Raw genomic sequence first — 20475 nt, 5'->3', positions numbered from 1 at the left:
CCAGATAGAAAGTGTGAAAAATCGGGACGGGGTTGGGGGGTAATAAGCGCCTATATAAGAAAAAGCCCCATATATCGGAACTGTCCCTATAAAATCGGGACATCTGGTCACCCTAAATCAAACCGACAGAAATGTGTGACTGGACACAGATGGGACAGGATTGGGACTGACCCCATGACCCAGTTCTCTCCCCATATTTCCAGGTCAGGGACAGAACCAGCCTGTTCATGGTTGCTTGTTCCTCAGTCGCCATCTTCTCCCCTTCAGCCCAGGGCTGCTTGGCCTGAGGGGGACAGGGCAGCAGCTCCTCTGGGATAGGCACTCAGTCGGGGCTGAGACTGCAGCTCAAACAGCCCCATCCTGAGAGTCCCGTGCCCCATCCGGGGCAGAGGGGCCCAGCTGGACTGACGGGACGGGGCGCAGGAAGCCACAATAGAAGCCAGATCTGGGGGGCTGGGAAAGGTCTGAGCCTCAGACTGGAACTGGGCCCTGCTGGAGCCTGGCCCGGCCAGGTAAAGGCCCAGCACTGTCTCAGGTGAGAGGGGAAAATGTCCATCCCCCACAGCATTGGGGGCTAGGAAGTAGTTGGGGAAACAGAGCCCCTCACCCTCTTAATAGCCTCCCCCTACCCCCGAGTAAATTGCCCTACTGCACTATTCCTTTTCAAAACAGATCCTCTCCTCCCCAGACTCCTCCTGTTTCCTTCTTTTCATCTACCCCCTTCTCTCGACTCTTTTCTCCCCTCTGCCCCTGAAACCTCCCCCATCCCAGACCCCACCCCATCAACTCCCCAAATCCTCCCTCCTCTGCTTCCCCCAAGCTTGCTCACATTGCCCCTCACCTTGCCCCTTCTAGAGTCACCCCTACGCCCATCCCTCAAATCCTCTCCCTTTTTTGCCCCTGTAAATTACTCCCACCTCTTCCTCTATCCAGGCCTGAATCCCTCCCCCCCCCCACCCCATCCTCCTTTTCTAAATTCCCCCCTCCCGATCCCCAGGCATCGGTTATGTCAGTTTAACTGTCACCTCGGACATTCTGAGCCTACTTTGCCAACTTTCTCTAGGCTGAAAACCAGACCCCCTAGGCCCCACCCCGGCCCTCCTATTCCCCCGGGTCCTGCCCCTGCTCCGCCTCATCCCGCCCCTGTTCTGCCTCCTTCCCCCAAGGCCCTGTGCCCCACTCCTTCCTCTCCATTGCTCACTGCTCTCCACCTCCCATAACTGGATTGTCACCACCTCCCTTCCCCCACCAGCTGGGCTCCCTCTGCTCCAGGGCTGGGACAGGAGCTGCTGCAGCCTGACTTGGAACCTGCCTGCAGGGAGGAGGTGGCCCCAGCTGAGCAGGGGCTGGCGCGGATTGACGACCCAGCTCCTTCCCCCATAGCAACCTGACTTTCAGTGTCTGGTCAGTACATCTGACTGGACACTGCCAGGTCCCCTTTTCAACAGGACTTTCCAGTCAAAAACCAGACACCTGGCCGTCCTATGAGCCGCCTTCCCCACTTGGGGCCACCTGCACCCTCGTTACATTCAGCAGACGTGGTCAGGTGGCTCGTTTGTATAGAGGGAGGCTGAAGCAGCCAATCAGGGATTGGCCTGGGATCTGAGGGGCGCTATAAAGGCCCTTGCCTGGGACAGAAAGAGGTCTTGTGGGAAGTCTGTGCTTCCAGTGAGAGAAACCCTCTCTATAGTTTTAAATTGAGAAGCCTGAGGTTTTTCTCTGTTCCCCACACCCTACTGTGTAATCTTTAGCAAACAGATGGGGTGAAGAAAAACTGATGTCACTGGAGTGAAAGCAACACATTACACTGAAATATTCCACACATTACCCACCCCTGTGGGGACAGAGAAGGGTATCCCCACTGATAATCTTCCTCCATTTCCCTGCTGGGCTGTGCAAATCTTGCCCCATTATGGTGCTTTTGTACATCAGCCTGCCAAATGTTTCTATTGTATTGTGGGCCTCACATCCCAAACTCAACTCTGTCCTAATTTGAAGAAGGAAATGGTCACTTTTTAAAATCCCACTTTTGATTTCCAATTCCTCTTGATGTGAGGTTGCACAAAATCCCACAGCCCAGCCCCATCCACTTTGTGACAGTTCAAGACACTGTCACGTTCACCTACTGTTATCCAGGATTTTTAGAACCCAAAGCAGGGGTAACTTTTTTTTTTTTTTTTAGGCAGTGTTAGGAATAAAATAATGGGGGGGAATATAGGTTTTTTTTAATTTGATATATGATTGATATAAGCAAGAGTGCTTTTATTTAAAATTATTTGTATTAGATTTATAAGCAAACACACACACATGCTATCGCAGGAGGTTGAGAGCATCCCAAAACATTTCTATTTACCTAAAGTTAAGAGCTGGTTTTGAGGGATTAACAGTCAGATTTTGTGGGGTGAGGGGTGTCATGGGAGTCCCTGGGCGATGCTCTGAAACTGCTCCCCACGAAGCCAGGCAGGACGCTGGGGAAGTCTCCTTTCTGGGAGCAGACTGTCTTCAGGACACACAGCTCACACGGCTTCCACCTTCCTGGGTCTGATCTCGGAGCATTCAGCCTCCTCTGCCCCTCCGTGCGCTTCCCACAGCGAGTCCGCCCAGGCGGGGTCCTGGGGAAGCCAGAGGGTCCTGCCCTCCAACTCCGCAGTCAGACATGACTCTCAGCCAGCCAGTAAAACAGAGGTTTATTAGATGACAGGAACATGGTCTAAAACAGAGCTTCTGGTGCAGAGAACGGGACCCCTCAGCTGGGTCCATTTTGGGGGGCAGTGAACCAGACAACCATGTCTGCACTTCACTCCACTCCCCAGCAGCCCCAAACTGAAACTCCCTCCAGCCCCTCCTCCTCTGGGCTTTGTTCCTTTCCCGGGCCAGGAGGGCACCTGATTCCTTTGTTCTCCAACCCTTTAGCTCTCACCTTGCAGTGGGGAAGGGCCCAGGCCATCAGTTGCCAGGGAACAGGGTGTTGGCCATTCTCTGTGTCCAGACCCCTGCACATACCTGCCCTCTAGGGCTCTACAATGATCATACACCCTTATCCCACCACCTAGATACTTAAGAACTGAATAGGGGAAACTGAGGCACCCCCACACTATTCAGAGGAAACATTAAGAACAGTCCCGCTTCGTCACAGGGGGACCGTCTCCTCTTTGGCTGCTGGATAACTTAAATGTCAGAATCTTGCCTAAAGGAGCTCTCTTTGGGACTGCTTCAAAGAACACTTTTCAGCTAAACTTTTTATATTTTTTTAAACAAAGCACATAATTTATAATAGCCCCCTAGTAGACTGACAATTTTTCTAGCAACAGCCAAAACCAATTCATTTTTTTTTATTAGCGAGCATTTTTACTTATAACAACAATAAAACTTACATGTCAGAGGGGCCTAAAACCAAGGTTAGCTGTCCAAACATTTCTTTTATTTTCATGAAACCTTAACAGTCTTTGCCAACCTTTCTTTTTGATAGCAAAACTGCCAAAGTGCAGTTGTATGACCTTGCCTCTCAGGGCCTAAGATTACCATAGCTGCATGATGTTTGGGTTTCATGTGGTAGCGGTTGAACATACAAAATGGCTGACTGCAGTATTGTCAAGTTCAGGGGTACACTCAGGAATGTCAAATTGGGGCTCTACACTACAAGTCCCTCCTCCTGCCTGTTGACAGAGACCATAACATTATTGAGCTCAGCCTCTCTATAGGCTAGTGCTGTACATGGACTGCAAATGATTCAATGCCCTCCTCCTGCCATAACTAACATTTACTGTTGTTTACTCAACACCCCATTGGGAGGATCTGTTAATCACCAGGTTCCTTTCCTATCCACTCCTGTTTCATTTACACTAAACCACTTTTGGACTTCGTTCATTGTTTGTGTAACAGAATAAAACCCTAATCCAATAGTTAAACCATCTATACTCCTATAACACATTTAAAACTTCCCTCATATCTTGAGGCTTTCCATTTAAAATCAGCCATCACCCATCACAGTTCAGGGTTTTTAAGGCAGTCCCACAGACTTAGGTTGAAAGTCCAGTTTTCTTCCAGGCACTGTCTCCCTCCTGTTCCTGTAACTGCTTTTATGGCCTTTCCATGACTCACCTATGCAAGGCTGAGTTGTTATTAACACACTGTATGCTTGGGAACAGGGAAGTATCTCTCTAGTCAGTGAAATGATTATAACCCTCTTCATTATCTTGAAATCAGAATTTGGCCCTGACTCCATTGATAGCAGCAGGGGTCATTCTGATTTTACACCAGGATAACTGAGATCAGAATCTTGCCCTGACTCCTTGACCTCAGTGTGGTTGCTCCAGATTTAAAATGGAGATAATTATCAGACGTTAGCCCGTATAATGTATTTTTCCTTTGAGATAAATGAGGCTCCTTACAAACCAGCCTTGGGATAACCTTTTGGAACAGTTCAAAGTCTAGATCTAGAGACTGATAACACAGGGCAGAATCCACTCTGCTAACCCTCCCTTCACCACACCCTTGTGGTATTTCCTTCTTTTCTCTTCTCTTTTTCATTCTCTTCTTTCTTTCTTTGTTTTCACTCTCCGTAATGTTTGTTCTAACGAAACTAACAAGTATCATTTCTGTAATTTACTATCCCCCGTCTGTCTCTTTCTATCTGCAGCGGAGTAGGGCACCGATCACACGGATAGAGCTAAGTGTATGGAGAATTCTTCAAAAAGAACTGGATTAGACTGTGAGGATTTTGCACTGCAGATTTAAGGTGAATTGCAGGGCTCAGCGTTGATCAGTGTAGGGAGCCAGAAAACAGGGGGGTTGTTGGTAACAGAATGCAAGAAAGAAACTAAAGTTTCAGTTTTTCTCCCTTGATTCATCTCTGAAAACAGATCTTTTTTCAGTGGAGTGTTTACAGATGCAGACTTAGTTTTCTGACTCACTGGTTGGGATGGCCCAAAAGTTTGCTCAGTGTCCTAGCTGAGGCAGTGGCATGGAGAAGACAGTGAAAAGAGCTGAGGAATGAGGGCTACAGCGATTCAAAGACAAATTGAGTGAAAACTAGCTGAAGATAGGATATGACAACATCTTCTGGAAAGCTACAGAAAGTGGATTCTTCAGACCTGCCTGACCGCTGATCAGCCACTACAGGAAGGACTGAAGGGTGTTCAAGGAGCTGAAAGCAACTGAAGAAGAGAACTGGCAGAAAGACTGACCAAAATAACAGGAGTTGGTAAGGAATGAACCAAAAAGAGATCAGCCTCCTCTCTATAGGCAGATTTGAATATGTTTTAAAGATTTTTTTTCCCCATTATTATTTATAATTGAAAGATTCACTCTTTCAGCCAAAACTCTGCCCTGTAAGGATGTCATGTGTAAGCGGGGGAATAGTCCCGCTCTTGTGGGGAACTTTCCTGGCTTCTGCACTACCCCGGTGAAGTGGGCTAGCGAAAGGATCCGAGTCCTCGCTCCCACTTCCTTTACCCAGTGGCCTCCCTGCCCTTGAGGACTCCCCTTCCACTCTCCTGTCTGGCAGAGTCCTCGTAACCCCAACAAGGCTGGGCCCAGGATTCCTGGGGGGTTCGACCCCCAACCCTGCTGCGGTCACCTAGGACAGGGGCTTGGGTATCCCCACTCCGGGGTACTCTCTCTGCACTGGGCACTTCTCTGACCCACTGACCATTACATACAAGTTAAAGCAAATGCAAGTTATTTCATCGACAATTAATTTTAAAAAGAATAAGGAAAAATGGGAAAGGTTAAAGGAAACACGTCACCCTGCCCCGTGGCAGGGAACATCACAAACAGTGTCCCCGGAACGTCAGGGCGGTTCACAGTCTGCTTATGTAAGTCCCAGGCCTTCTTCTCAGGCCCTGGCTGGGCTGCAGGGATGCTGTGGGTTGGACACTCGCTCTGGTGGTGGCCGCACGCTCTCAGGCTCTAGGTGGCAGGACCCAGTGTCGCCCCCGCCCTGTCGGGGTTATGATCCAAGCCTGGCCTGCAGAGCCCCTTGGCTGAGGCGTCTCCCTGTGCTGGGCCCACTGCCCAGGGTCCCCCTCGCTCTCCCCAGCTGCTCATGACACCCAGCTCCAGACAGCTCCAGCCCCAGCTCCACCACTCGGTCTCTGCACTGCTGCTGCTCTGCCTCCAGCTCCCTGGGCAGATTCTCTGGCCCCTCTGGCTCTGGTGGCTGCAGCTCTGCTCCCAGGACAGGGGCTGCTCTCTCTGGGCTGCTTTTCTGGTCCCTCTGGATCTGGCCCAGCTCTGCTCCCCAGCTCAGCTCGGGCCCCTGTTTTCTCCTTAGCTCGGCCCCACTCTGTCTGACCCAGGCAAATCCAGCTCACACGGAGGACGGGACCTCCCTGGCCTCCTGACTCCCTGATTAGCCTGCCCGCCCTGTCATTCAGGCTGATCTGAAGCATTGGCCTCTCCCCATTGTTCCTGGGGACTGTCAGTTTCAGGGTTCTGGTTTCCCATCGACCCTTCCCCCTTTTAGTACTGGGAGCTAGCAACTAAAACACCCCCACTGAATGTTAGTAAGGGGGCAACAGTCCCCTTACACATGCAATAATATGATTATCTCATTTTGGTGTTTTGAAGTCACATTTGATGTTTTTCATCTTTTCCCCCTGCCATGCAGTTCCTACAGGACAATAATGGGGGAAATGGCCATTAATCCTACCTATATTCAAATATAACCCATGCCATGAGTTTTAACGATGTGGAAAGTTGGAAGAGTCCTTGACAGGACAAAAATAAGGTTGCTTATGCACCCTAATTCTACATTTCCAGACGTTAACATGTTTGGATTTCTTTTAAGTTTAACCTTAATTCTGAATTTCCTCCATTTGTAATGCCTGGTTTGGGGATAATTACATCATCCCTGAAAATTATTTTACCCTAAATTACTGATATGTGCTCATAACCGTAACTCCATTTTAATGTAGCTTTTGTCTAGGAATTTCGTGGGGTTTTAAAATTAAAAATCTCATAGTTGAAAAGTAAACACAACTCTCAAAGATAATAGTACCACAGGATATTTCTAATGCTGTGAAGCCAGGAGGTATCACCTTTAAATCTTTTTTGAATTTTAATGTTTATGGTTAGATTCCAGGGTACACTTTGGCTGCTTTATCCCATTCTGGAGCAGCACAAAGCAACCAGAACATGAGATAGTTAAACTGCATTTACAGCTGCTTTGTTTACCAGAGCAGTGTGAAACCGCCAGAGTGCACACCACAGTTTATCCCCTCTTCCTGTCCTCCAAATTCCCCATTCCTTTGAACCCTCTTAATTTTCCCTGTGCACACACCTAAAATTCCCCTGTCTCTTGCACCTCCCTACCTTAACCTGTGCACACACTTGCCCACCTCCAAATTCCTCTCTATGGATGGAAATCCCATGCTCCAATAATAAGAATATGGCTGTAGGGATATATTACCAACCACCTGACCAGGATGGTGATAGTGACTGTGAAATGCTCAGGGAGATTAGAGAGGCTATTAAAATTAAAAACTCAGTAATAATGGGGGGGATTTCAATTATCCCCATATTGACTAGCTACATGTCACCTTGGGACGGGATGCAGAGATAAAGTTTCTTGACATCTTAAATGACTGCTTCTGGGAGCAGCTGGTCCTGGAACCCACCAGAGGAGAAGCCATTATTGACTTAGGGCTTGTCTACACTACCCTCCAGATTGACGGGCAATGATCTATCCAGGGGTGGGGGGTCAATTTATCGTGCTAGTATAGATGCAATAAATCGACCACTCAGTGCTCCGTCGACTCCAGTACTCCACCAGACCGAGAAGCGCAAGTTGAGTCGACAGGAGAGCTAAGTATGTCAACTTCAGCAACGCTATTCACATAACTGAAGTTGCATAACTTAGATCAATCTCCTGCAGTAGTGTAGACATGCCTTTAATCCTAAATGGAGCACAGGATCTGGTCCAAGGGGTGAATATAGCTGGACCGCTTGGTAATAGTGACCTTAATATAATTAAATTTAATATTCCTGTGGTAGGAAAAATACCACAGCAGCCCAGCACTGTAGCATTTCATTTCACAAAGGGGAACTACACATAAATGAGGCTAGTTAAACAGGAATTAAAGGGTACAGTGCCAAAAGTGGAATTTCTGCAAGCTGCATGGGAACTTTTTAAAGACACCTAGTAAGAGAACGAAAAAAGAGCCACCGTGGCTAAACAGCGAGGTAAAAGAAGCAGTGAGAGGCAAAAGGGCATCCTTTAAAAAGTGGAAGTTAAATCCTAGTGAGGAAAATAGAAAGGAGCATAAACACTGGCAAATGAAGTGTAAAAATATAACTAGGAAGGCCAAAAAAGAATCTGAGAAACAGTTAGCCAAAGACTCAAAAAGTAATAGCAAATTTTTTTTAAAGTACCTCAGAAGCAGGAAGCCTGCTAAACAACCAGTGGAGCCACTGGATGATTGAGGTGCTAAAGGAGCACTCAAGGACGATAAGGCCATTGCGGAGAAACTAAATGAATTGTTTGCATCCGTCTTCACAGCTGAGGATGCGAGGGAGACTCCCAAACCTGAGCCATTCTTTTTAGGTGACAGATCTGAGGAACTGTCCCAGACTGAGGTATCATTAGAGGAGTGTGATGTTGCACTCCATATGTTTTATGGAAATATGCTTATGAATATGAATATGATGTAACTGGAATGTGCTTTACACTAAATTCCACTTGTATGGTATCATTAGAAAGCTTATGATCTACTGAGTGTGTTCATCCTATTTGTGTGCATGTCTCATTCTTATATCTGAAGTTAGAAGTTCATATCTTTTATTTCTATTACTGTTGCAATCACACCAACTGAGGGCCGTCAATGGAGCATTAGCAACTTGAGGGCTCCCATTGACCAGGAATATTGGTTGTAAATGATTTATTTACCTGAAACCATTTCTTTGTACATGTAGGCCAGCCCATGGAGAATGGGCAGTGAGATCACAGAAACATGTGACCATGTCACCTGATACTGAAATCCATTTTAAATCTTGTATTTTTCCATTTAGAAGGAGGGGTGGGGGCCAAAGACAGACAAAAGACTCCTACCTTGTGCCAAAGCTATAAAAGGGAGTGGATCAGGACAAAGGAGGCTGCCGGTCATGAGAAAACCCCTGCTTACCACCCGGTGTCCCTAGCCTCTGTTTGCCAGCAGATGGGAATGAGATCACTTGATGATTAACTCTTCTGTTCATTCCCTCTGGGGCAACTGGCACTGGTCGGAAGACAGAATACTGGGCTAGATGGACCCTTGGTCTGACCCAGTAGGGCCATTCTTATGTTCTTATGAGATTTCTGCTGGATATAACAAAGACTGTACCGGGGAAAGGATTGACCCCAGGTTAGGAAGGTGTCTAGTCTGTGAAAGGAGCTTACTGGAACATCTTTAAGGGTGAGACAATATCTGTAATCAGTTTCTTAATGTATTAGGCTTAGACTTGCGTGTTTTTTGCTTTAATTTGCTTCATGACTTACTTTTTTCTGTCTGTTATTTCTTGAAACCACTTAAATCCTACTTTTTATATGTAATTAAATCACTTTTGTTTATTAATAAACCCAGAGTAAGTGTACTGGGGGGGGGGGAGCAGCTGTGCATATCTCTCTATCAGTGTTCTAGAGGGTGGACAATTTATGAATTTATCCTGTACAAGCTTTATACAGAGTAAAACAGATTTATCTGGGGTTCAGGCTCCCAGAAAGGTTGAACACTGGGTGCTAGGAAAGTCCCTGTTAGCTGAGAAGCCCCTGGGATGAGTGAATCTCAGTTACAGTGAACTGCAGAGAGGCGTACCCAACCTCTGGGTCTGTGCTAGAGCTGACTCGAGTGTCTGCAGCAGCAAGACAAGAGTGGAGGGGCGCCTGTTCTGGCAGGAGGGTTGTTCTCAGTGGTGTCCCAGCTCATCGAGTGACAGTCTCGAGGGGACTCTCTGTGACTGAACCTGTCACAAGGACATTTTGCAACAAATTGATAAATTAAACAGCAATAAGTCACCAGGACCAGATGGTATTCACCCAAGAGTTCTGAAGGAACTGAAATGTGAAATTGTAGAACTACTAACTGTAGTCTACAACCCTATCATTTAAATCAGCTTCTGTACCAGATGACTGGAGGATAGCTAATGTGTAATTTTTAAAAAGGGCTCTCAAAGTGATCCCGGCAATTAGAGGCCTGTAGGCCTGACTTCAGTACCAGGCAAACTGGTTGAAACTATAATAAAGAACAATATTGTCAGACATATAGAGGAACATCATTTGTTGGGGAAGAGTCAACATGGTTTTAGTAAAGGGAAATCATGCCTCACCAATCTACTAGAATTCTCTGAGGGGTCAACAAGCATGTGGACAAAGGAGATGCAGTGGATATAGTATACTTAGATTTTCAGAAAGCCTTTGATAAGGTTCCTCCCCAAAGGCTCTTAAGCAAAGTAAGCTGCCACGAGATAAGACGGAAGGTGCTCTCATTGATTGGTAACTGGTTAAAAGATAGGAAACAAAGGGCAGGTATAAATGGTCAGTTTTCAGAATGGAGAGAGGTAAATAGTGGTGTCCCCCAGGGTCTGTTCTGGGACCAGTCCTATTCAACATATTCATAAATGATCTGGAAAAAGGGGTAAACAGTGAGGTGGCAAAATTTGCAGATGATACAAAACTACTCAAGATAGTTAAATCCCAGGCAGATTGCGAAAAGCTACAAAAGGATCTCTCAAAACTGGGTGACTGGGCAACAAAATGGTAGATGAAATTGAATGTTGATAAATGCAAAGTAATGCACATTGGAAAGCATAATCCCAACTATACATATAAAATGATGGGGTCTAAATTAGCTGTTACCACTCAAGAAAGAGATCTTGGAGTCATTGTGGCTAATTCTCTAAAAACATCCACTCAGTGTGCAGCGGCAGTCAAAAAAGCGAACAGAATGCTGGGAATAATTAAGAAAGGGATAGCTAATAGGACAGAAAACATCATCTTGCCTCTATATAAATCCATGGTATGCCTACATCTTGAATACTGTGTGCAAATGTAGTCACCCCATCTCAAAAAAGAGATATTGGAGTGGGAAAAGGTTCAGAAAAGGGCAACAAAAATGATTAGGGGTATGGAATGGCTTCCGCATGAGGATAGATTAATAAGACTGGGGCTTTTCAGCTTGGAAAAAAGACGGCTAAGGGGAGATGTGATTGAGGTCTATAAAATCATGACTAGTGTAGAGAAAGTAGATAAGGAAGTGTTGTTTACTACTTCTCATACCACAAGAATTAGGGGTCACCAAATGAAATTAATAGGAAGCAGGTTTAAAACAAATAAAAGGAAGTATTTCTTCACACAACACACAGTCAACCTGTGGAACTCCTTGCCAGAGGATGGTGTGAAGGCCAAGACTTTAACAGGGTTCAAAAAAGAACTAGATAAATTCATGAAGGATAGGTCTATCAATGGCTATTAAGCAGGATGGGCAGGGATGGTGTCCCTAGACTCTGTTTGCCAGAAGCTGGGAATGAGCAACAGGGGATGGATCACTTGATGATTACCTGTTCTGTTCATTCCCTCTGGGGAATCTAGCACTGGCCCCTGTCAGAAGACAGGATACTGGGCTAGATGGACCTTTGGTCTGACCCAGTATGGCCATTCTTATGTTCTCCTTCCTCAGCACCTCCATACATTAGCCTGCAAATATATTCACCATAGTTGCCCCTTCTATCATGGCACACTTGTTGAGTACTTCTGGTGCCAGAAGTAGCTTTCAAAAAGATATTAGGGATTAATGGTCATTGTTTTTGATATCTGAACATTTCTATCAGAGATAATTTCCTCCTTCCCAAATGGCCACCATCTTCCACTCTTCTCAATGGGACTGATGCCACAGCAGCATTCAAAGTAGATGGTGGTCTCCTCTGTTGTGAGGAGGTGGAGGCAGTCAGTCCTCTGGAGAGCACTGTGAAAGAAACCCTTTCAAAAGTAGCCAATAACTGAGTGCAGTTATGGCTTCTGTCCCATGGAGTACAAGAAAGAGGGAAACCATTTTGATAGAGGGTAGTTGTCAGTGGAATTCTCTGCTGTAGACTATTACACACTTCAGCCTTTGCTTCACAAGAAAAAATTTCATTATGAAGAATTAAAAAAACAACAACTAACATTCATACTAAAACATATTTGAATGTAGTCCATGAACAACAGTCCAATAAGGATTAATCATATGGGAAGTGTGAAGAGTCTGTATTATTCTGCTACCGTGAAAATTAGGGGCAAAAAGGGGGGGGGGAAGGTTTCTACTTCTGTGTGATAAATTACTTAAAGGGCTCATATTTTATTTAATTTTAATTCTTCAATTAATGTCCAGATTTACTTATAAATTCTCTGAAAATTCCTTCAGTGCCCAAAGAGTAGGTGGTGTAATTCTGCGGGGGATACGCTGTATTTATCACACATAACAAACAGGTTGTATCCGTGCTTTAGGTGCAACAGTCAACTCAACCTTATCTATGTGGTGAGGTGTCCCCCTCATCTGCTCCTCCCTACTCAAGGCCCTAAGTGCAGAGGCCCTTTGCACTACCGCATACACAGCAACTTCCCTTTGCATGTTAAGTCTTTCTTCTTGTTCCTTCCCAACAAACCTTTCTGGGTTCTTGTTTTGTACAGTGCTAGGCCCTGCTGATACTGCAGTAATGGCCACTGGGGCCAAGTGCTCAGAGATTCTCTTCAAGGAGCAGGAAAGATTAATTGAGATTCTTCAACAAGAGCCAGATGCTCTCCTGAGAGAGTTATGGTCCCAGGACATTATCTCTGAGAAGAAACACAATGCCTGGAGGAGAATTAACAAGCCAGAGGAGAGAGTCAGACGCGTGATAGAAAAAGTACTTCAGCAGGGAGAGGAAACATGTCTGCATTTCCTGGAGACTTTAAACTATCTACAACATGGACATCAGTGCTTGAATCTGCTTTCTGAATATTCCCTGCCTGGTGAGTGCTAGCACATTTCACACTTGTTTCAATGTATTTTAAAGAGCATCCTCCCAGGGGAGTCTTTATCTCCACGAATTGAAGGGCCCAGCAGCAAAGCTGTGTGATTAATGGATTTTTTGGTTTGCTGGCAATGCAGAAAAATGAGAGGGAAATCATTTCAAGTACAACTGAAAATTAAGTTTTGCATAGCATTTGGCAAATCTAAGTAAGAAAAAATTGTTTCATGTCAAAGTGTTTTGTTCCCCCTGAAATGACGTTTCATTTAGATTTGGAGCAATTTCTACCATTTTGAATTGTATTTAATAAAAACAAAAACAAAATTTCTAAAAGAAAAGTCATCTTGAATTGAAGCATCAAAATGTTTGATTTTAAAAATGTTGAAACAAAAGATTTGGATTTCCTCCCTCCGCCCCAAATGAACAGTTTGGTGACCCCAACAGTCATCAGAACTGGACACAATATTCCAGTATCAATTTCACCAATGCTTTATACAGTGATAAAATCACCTCCCTATGCATACTCTCCACTCCACGGTTCATTAATATCAGGATTGCATTAGCCCTTTTACTGCATTGCCCTGCGAGCTCATCTTCAGCTGTGGGTAGAGTCACTGTTTTCCAAGCTACAGTCCTATTCTACTGAAGTTTGGAAGTCATGTCTTCTGGGTAAAATGTAGTGCTACTATGGGCCAAGAAGCTTAACTGTTGACTTCTTATTCAGTCCTCACTTCCTGCCCCAATAGGATGCACTGAGAAAAAAGGTGGGGGCATGGAAACAATCTAATGGAGTAGTAAACAGAGGTGGGAAGAAGGAAGAATTTGTTCACTCTCTGAAAGACTAAGTATGAGCAGAGCTGGATGAATAATTGAGGTTTTGGTTTTGTGGCAGTTCCAAAAATAAAATTTGGTTTGCATTAAACCAAATCCAATTTTTTTTTAACTTTTTGATGACTTAAAAAGTTAACTTGGAGCCTTTTCCAGAGTGGGAATTCAAACCTTGCTTTCCCACATCCACTGGGCTACATGTTATGGGGTGGGAGGGAAGAGCAACAGCACCTCCTCTTTCTCCTCTGGGCATCTTATGAATGGCTGAAACTAGTCGTGGCAAATTTGCAATAGCTTCAGGCCAACCGAAACCACATTTTTCACTGAATACACAACCTGTCTGAAAGAATTTGCCCAGCTTTACTTAAGTGTGACATTTCAGTTAGGATGACCGTGTGTGTGACAAGTGGATCCAATCTGTGACAGTTGCTCCAAATGAATGGTGCTTGGGAATAGCAGCTACACGATTCTTTTAAGTAGCTGTCACTTAAAAGGAACATGCGGGCCTCCATGATTTTTGTTCAGTAATTACAATTCCCTTCACATTACAACCCTAATACCAAAGTAACAATTATATCTGAGAACTTTTTCAGTTTAACAAACTGTGTTCATGTTGTATCACCTTTCTGCAGAGAGACCAAAAGCCCTTCAGTACATCGAATCAAAGCTAAAAATGAAGAAATACAGAAGCAGGAAACTAAAGCTGAGAGATGTCCTGGAAATCACCCCAGAGTGTCTAAAGGACTGCCCTCCTCAGACAACAGATGATTTACCTTGGCATTTCCTGAGGAAGCTCCTGGCTCTGAATGGGACAGCCAGAAGCACAAGCCTTGAGCACAGGGCACCCATTGATCAAACACTAACTGTGGACAAAGAGGAGCTGGATATTAATGAAGATTGTTTTTTTCTTAGTGGCACTGTCACCAATGATTCTCTGCACCCCCTCGATGTTATTTGTGCTGTTCTGCTTTGCTCAAACAGTTTCCTACAGCAGGAAATCCTGTGCAAAATGTCCACGTGCCAGTTTGCCCTCCCTCTGCTGTTACCTGCCCTCAACACCCCCAAGTGCACCCTACTGCTGTGGGCCATGAGAGATATTGTGAGGAAGTGGAGGCCGCACTCCCTGACAGAGAGCAGAGGGTTCAGGGAGGAGAGCCTGGTGCTCACCAAAATGCCAACCATTTCCTTTGTGCGGATGGGGAGCTGCAGCTTCTCCAAGTCCAAACTCCTCAATGACATTCTGAGCCCCTACCAGCAGAGGCACAATTTCTTTGTCCATCAGGACATGGAGTTCGGAAATATCCCTCGGGAAATCGCAGCTGGGCTGGTCGAGATTTCCTGGTATTTCCCCGGTGGAAGGGAGAGTTCAGATCTTTTCCCAGAGCCGGTCGCGGTTACAAACCTGCGCGGAGACATTGAGTCGCATTGGCTGCAGTTCACCTTTTTAACAGGGATCTCCTCAGCAGTGTTCATAGTTACTGAGAGCATCAATGAGACACAATACGCGCGGTTATCATCTCTGCAGGGATCAGCCACTAAATACTATTTCATCCTTAACAGTCAGTCTGGGAAAGCCAAGGACACACTGGGTTTCCTGAAAAAGTTAGCCCCAGTGCTGAAACTGAACAACTCACAGGTGCTGCAGAAAGGAAGGGCCACAAATAAGGCAGCATTTATAAAACATCTGCAGTCTGCAGTAGCAGCTATAATGAATTCTTCTCCCAAGACAGTGAGTATAGAAGCCATGGCTGAGACAGCACATCAGTTAGGCATCCAGGTAGATGAGGATAGTAAGGAATGTCAGAGCACCTGCAAATATGCAAAGAAAATCACTGTACAAATAAAAGATGTGGTAGAGTACAAGAGGGAAAATCTGAGACTGCAGGGGGAACCATGGAAAAAGTTGGCTGAAGTGGAAAGAGAGCTGTGCCAAATGAGAAGGCAAGGAGACATCCCTCTTGAGAAATACAAATTTCAACTGAAAGAGAAATTATTAGAGTTACGTACTCAGCAGAATAAAAATCACCCTACAGATGGTGTGAGTACATTTATCAAGACAATAGGACAACCGCCGCCCATAAAGAAACATTATTTCCTGAAATGGATGAAGTTTTACCTGGATCACATTGCTCGGGAGAATCTTTCTAAATTACAGGATCAATATAAAGAGACATGCAAAAACTCAAAACATGACCCCCAAAAGTTGGCAGAACTAGACAAATTAATCTCTGCCAGTTCCTTAGGGGTGGAGCATTTCATGCGTGAGTTGGGGCAATTATATGAGGCTGAACACGCAATGGTGAAAGAAGGTAAACTAGCAGAAAGCAAAAGACGGTTCATCCATCTCCCAAGCATCGTAGCTGACCTGATGTTGGAAAGGTTTCCCATGGAGCTGATTGATGGAGATGTATCCAACATCCCATTGCAGTGGGTGACAGATGTTCTGACTGAGCTCCATGCCAAGCTGGGGGGAAGGTCCAGAATGCTGGTTATAACGGTGCTGGGAGTGCAGAGCACTGGGAAATCCACCCTCCTCAACACCATGTTCGGCCTGCAGTTTGCAGTGAGCAGTGGCCGATGTACAAAAGGAGCCTTCATGTCACTCATTAAAGTGGCAAAGAACTTTCAGCAGGAACTGGGCTGTGATTTCATCCTAGTGATAGACACAGAAGGCCTGAAAGCCCCTGAACTGGCCAAATTAGAGGACAGTTATCAACATGACAATGAGCTGGCCACACTGGTGGTTGGATTGAGTGACATAACCATCGTTAACATGGCCATGGAGAATGCCAGTGAAATGCAGGATATTCTGCAAATTGTGGTCCATGCTTTTCTCAGAATGGAGGAAATCGGGCAAAAACCGAACTGCCAGTTTGTGCATCAGAATGTCAGTGATGTGTCTGCGCATGAACAAAACATGAGGGACAGGAAACACCTCCTGGAGCAGCTGGATGAAATGACCAAAGCTGCAGTAAACATGGAAAAGAAATTCAAGGAGATTAAATTTTCTGATATTATGGATTATGATCTGGAACACCACAATTGGTACATCCCTGGCCTGTGGCTTGGAGTCCCTCCCACGGCTCCAGTGAATGTAGGATACAGTGAAGAGGTTTATGAATTAAAGAAAAATGTGTTTGCATTTCTGAAAGGCTGTTCACAAAAGAGATCCACCAAGGACATTCCTCAATTCATCAAATGGGTGAGGAGACTGTGGAATGCTGTAAAACACGAGAACTTCATCTTCAGCTTTAAAAACAGCCTCATCGCTGAAGCCTATAACCAGCTGTCTGTGAAGTATGCAGAGTGGGAGTGGGGTTTCCGGAAGGAGATGCATCTCTGGGTATCTGAAAAAGAAACTTTCATTCAAAATCTGCCATCAGATAAAGACATCCTAACCAAACTAAGGAATGAGGCACAGGAGAAACTGAGGCAAGAAGCAGAGAAGATTTTGGATAATTTAAAACAATATTTTGAAAGTGGAGCAGCAAATCTGCACCTGATAGAAAAGTACAAAGAAGATTTTTGTAGAAGTGTAAATAGTCTCAGGAATGAACTGGAGTATTATTCATTGAGCAAGTGGCAAGAAACAATTCAAATTAAAAAAGGAAGGCACAAAACAGATGCTATTATGTCAGAGTACAAGAGAAAAATTGAAGAGCAAGTTGATAGGCTTCTGAACCAGTGCAGGAAAAGCAAATGCAAACTAAATAATAATGAACTGAAGAAAGAATTTGAGAACATGTGGAGAGAAACATTGTCTGAATTATCACTCATTCCTTTGCAGAAACGCAAAATATGTGAAGATATGGAGTTTCATCTGAGAAGAGACCTAGCGAATAGGGGGAGTGCAGCAAGGCAGAGATTAGAGGAAGCCAAAAGCTTGCTTACTTATAAAACACAATGTTTCAGAATGCAAAAGGAATACTTATTCGCCAATGTGTTCAAAGGTGTGAAAGAATTCATTACACAAGAACACTTGCATAAAACAAATACTCTAGCTAAATCCTTAATAGAGAAGTGCAATAGTTACACTGAAGAAAAGGTAAAAGGCAAAGCAGATTATGATGAAACTTATTGCAGAGAGTTGTTGCGGATGATTAATGAGCAGCTTCAGCAGGCGAATGTTCAAAACCCTGACACCAGTGCATGCTTTGAAGTTGACCTAAAGCTTCACATTTTGGGGGATGCAGCTCGTGCATTTCAGAAGATGCATGAAGAATTCATTAAAGAAAATGATCCTCTGCAATGTCTGAGGAAACTGAACCCTCAGTATCTCTCCACATTCACAGCTCTTTACTTAGAGAAGGATGTGTGTCAAGACAGTGCCTGGAATTTCTGTGATCAGTGTCTCAGACCTGCTCTGGTGGACTACATGAACAAGAGACTTGGGACAGAAATCGTGGATGACTTTCTCAGCAGTGAACAGTCTATTGAGTACAGCACACGGAACTTCTTCCAATTCTTTGTTCTGGAGAAGCTGTTGGAAGAAAATGACTTTAACAGTTATTTGCAATACACAAGGAATTATGCTGATTTAATCAAGAGCCGGATAGAGAAACACTTGTTAACACACTACAGAGAGAAGGCAACTTTGGGAGGTTTGGAGAAAAGGATTTTATCCCCAGTAATTAATAAACTCAACAATGTTCTGAAAAACTCCATAGGTGAGAAGACTAAGACCGTCTCTGTCTTTCTACAAAACTTTTGTGAAAAGCTGCAGCAGGATCTAGTCATTCCCAGGGACAGTTTTGAAGTGATACAATTTAAAAACACAGCAACTGGAGACCAATTTTCAGCTTTTATATTACATTTTATTCCTGACCTGGAAAAACAAGTTTTATCCACTTTTGAAAATCTGGACATTGAGTCAAATCTCTCCAAACTTGCAGTGAAACCCCAGGATGAGATCTTCAAGCGAGTGTTTGGCTGTGGGAAGCAGTGTCCACTCTGTAAAGTCCCCTGTGATGCAGGAGCCCCTGCACACAAGGAGCATTTTGCCTCAATGCATCGACCTATAGGATTAGGGGAATGCCAGGCTAACAAAAAAGAGATACTTACCTATGACATATGCTCTTCTGCAATGGTTTCCAATGGCACATTCACATGTTCAGAGACAAAATGGGAACCTCATCCTTATAAAGATTATCGCAAATTTTTTCCAGACTGGTGCATCCAGCCAGATCCCAGCATCACGGCTTCCGATTACTGGAAGTTTGTTTTCAAGGAATTCAATCACCAGTTTGCTAAGGAGTTTGATGCTCTCCCTGCCGATCTCCCTGAGGACTGGGGTAATATCACCAAAGAGCAGGCACTGGAGAGCCTAAAGGAAACTTTTGCAAGAAGCTAGAAACAGGCTGAGAAACTCTGTTAGTGGAAAGTTACAGGAATTAATTTTCTTTACATGTGGCATGTGAAGAAAATCCCATATCTTCTAAATATGTAATTTTGTTTGTCTTAGAATATCAGGCACAGTTTGCAGCTTTCAAACAGATAAATTAACGCTGCTTTTTCACATTTTACATCACATAACTATTTATGGCACAATTAAAGATGAGGGAAAGACTCAAACATGGAATTTCTGTATCTTTTTCTTAAGGAACAAATGACCCAAACCCCAAGTCTGTCCTCACCACTGCATTTTGCTGGTGCAGTGGGACCATCAAGTGACCTGCAAACTTCTCCCAGATGCGTGTTCCCTCCAAAGAGATCCCAAACACCAAGCATCCACTTCCGCTACTTAAAGTATCAATAGCCTGTACTGTGGCTAATCTGACACCAAACAGCCTGGCCCTGATGCTTGACTTCCATGGGGAAACATGACAGGTTTCAGAGTAATAGCCGTGTTAGTCTGTATTCGCAAAAAGAAAAGGAGGACTTGTGGCAACCTTAGAGACTAACCAATTTATTTGAGCATGAGCTTTCGTGAGCTACAGCTCACTTCATCGGATGCATACCGTGGAAACTGCAGCAGACTTTATATACACACAGAGAATATGAAACAATACCTCCTCCCACCCCACTGTCCTGCTGGTAATAGCTTATCTAAAGTGATCATCAAGTTGGACCATTTCCAGCACAAATCCAGGTTTTCTCACCCTCCACCCCCCCACACACAAATTCACTCTCCTGCTGGTGATAGCCCATCCAAAGTGACAGCTCTCTACACAATGTGCATGATAATCAAGTTGGGCCATTTCCTGCACAAATCCAGGTTCTCTCACCCACCCCCATACACACACAAACTCACTCTCCTGCTGGTAATAGCTCATCCAAACTGACCACTTTCCAAGTTTAAATCCAAGTTAAACCAGAACATTTATGTTATGGCCCAACTTGATTATTATGCACATTGTGTAGAGAGTTGTCACTTTGGATGGGCTATCACCAGCAGGAGAGTGAATTTGTGTGGGGGGGTGGAGGGTGAGAAAATCTGGATTTGTGCTGGAAATGGCCCAACTTGATGATCACTTTAGATAAGCTATTACCAGCAGGACAGTGGGGTGGGAGGAGGTATTGTTTCATATTCTCTGTGTGTATATAAAGTCTGCTGCAGTTTCCACGGCATGCATCCGATGAAGTGAGCTGTAGCTCACGAAAGCTCATGCTCAAATAAATTGGTTAGTCTCTAAGGTGCCACAAGTACTCCTTTTCTTTTTATGGGGAAACATGTAGGAGGAGGAAAGT

At 44.7% G+C, this 20475-nt stretch overlaps 1 protein-coding gene across 1 annotated transcript; it reads left to right on the top strand.

Moving 5' to 3' along the window:
* Positions 1–12666: 12666 nt before the first annotated feature.
* On the top strand, positions 12667–19138 carry LOC140912407 (up-regulator of cell proliferation). Its single transcript, XM_073346740.2, has 2 exons — positions 12667–12961; positions 14421–19138. The coding sequence occupies exons 1-2, from the start codon at positions 12667–12669 to the stop codon at positions 19136–19138; spliced, it is 5013 nt and encodes a 1670-aa protein (XP_073202841.1).
* The last annotated feature ends 1337 nt before the right edge of the window (positions 19139–20475 follow it).

Source organism: Lepidochelys kempii, chromosome 6 (genome assembly GCF_965140285.1).
Source record: "Lepidochelys kempii isolate rLepKem1 chromosome 6, rLepKem1.hap1, whole genome shotgun sequence".
NCBI lineage: Eukaryota > Metazoa > Chordata > Testudines > Cheloniidae > Lepidochelys > Lepidochelys kempii.
Note: the sequence above shows the minus strand (reverse complement) of the source record. Positions and strands in the feature narration are given on the sequence as shown.

Excerpts from the sequence above, each read along its gene's own strand:
- LOC140912407 (XM_073346740.2), top strand. The coding sequence starts at position 12,667 with ATGGCCACTGGGGCCAAGTGCTCAGAGATTCTCTTCAAGGAGCAGGAA. Across the intron at positions 12,962-14,420 it reads TTCTGAATATTCCCTGCCTG|AGAGACCAAAAGCCCTTCAG; the intron begins GTGAGTGCTAGC and ends ACCTTTCTGCAG.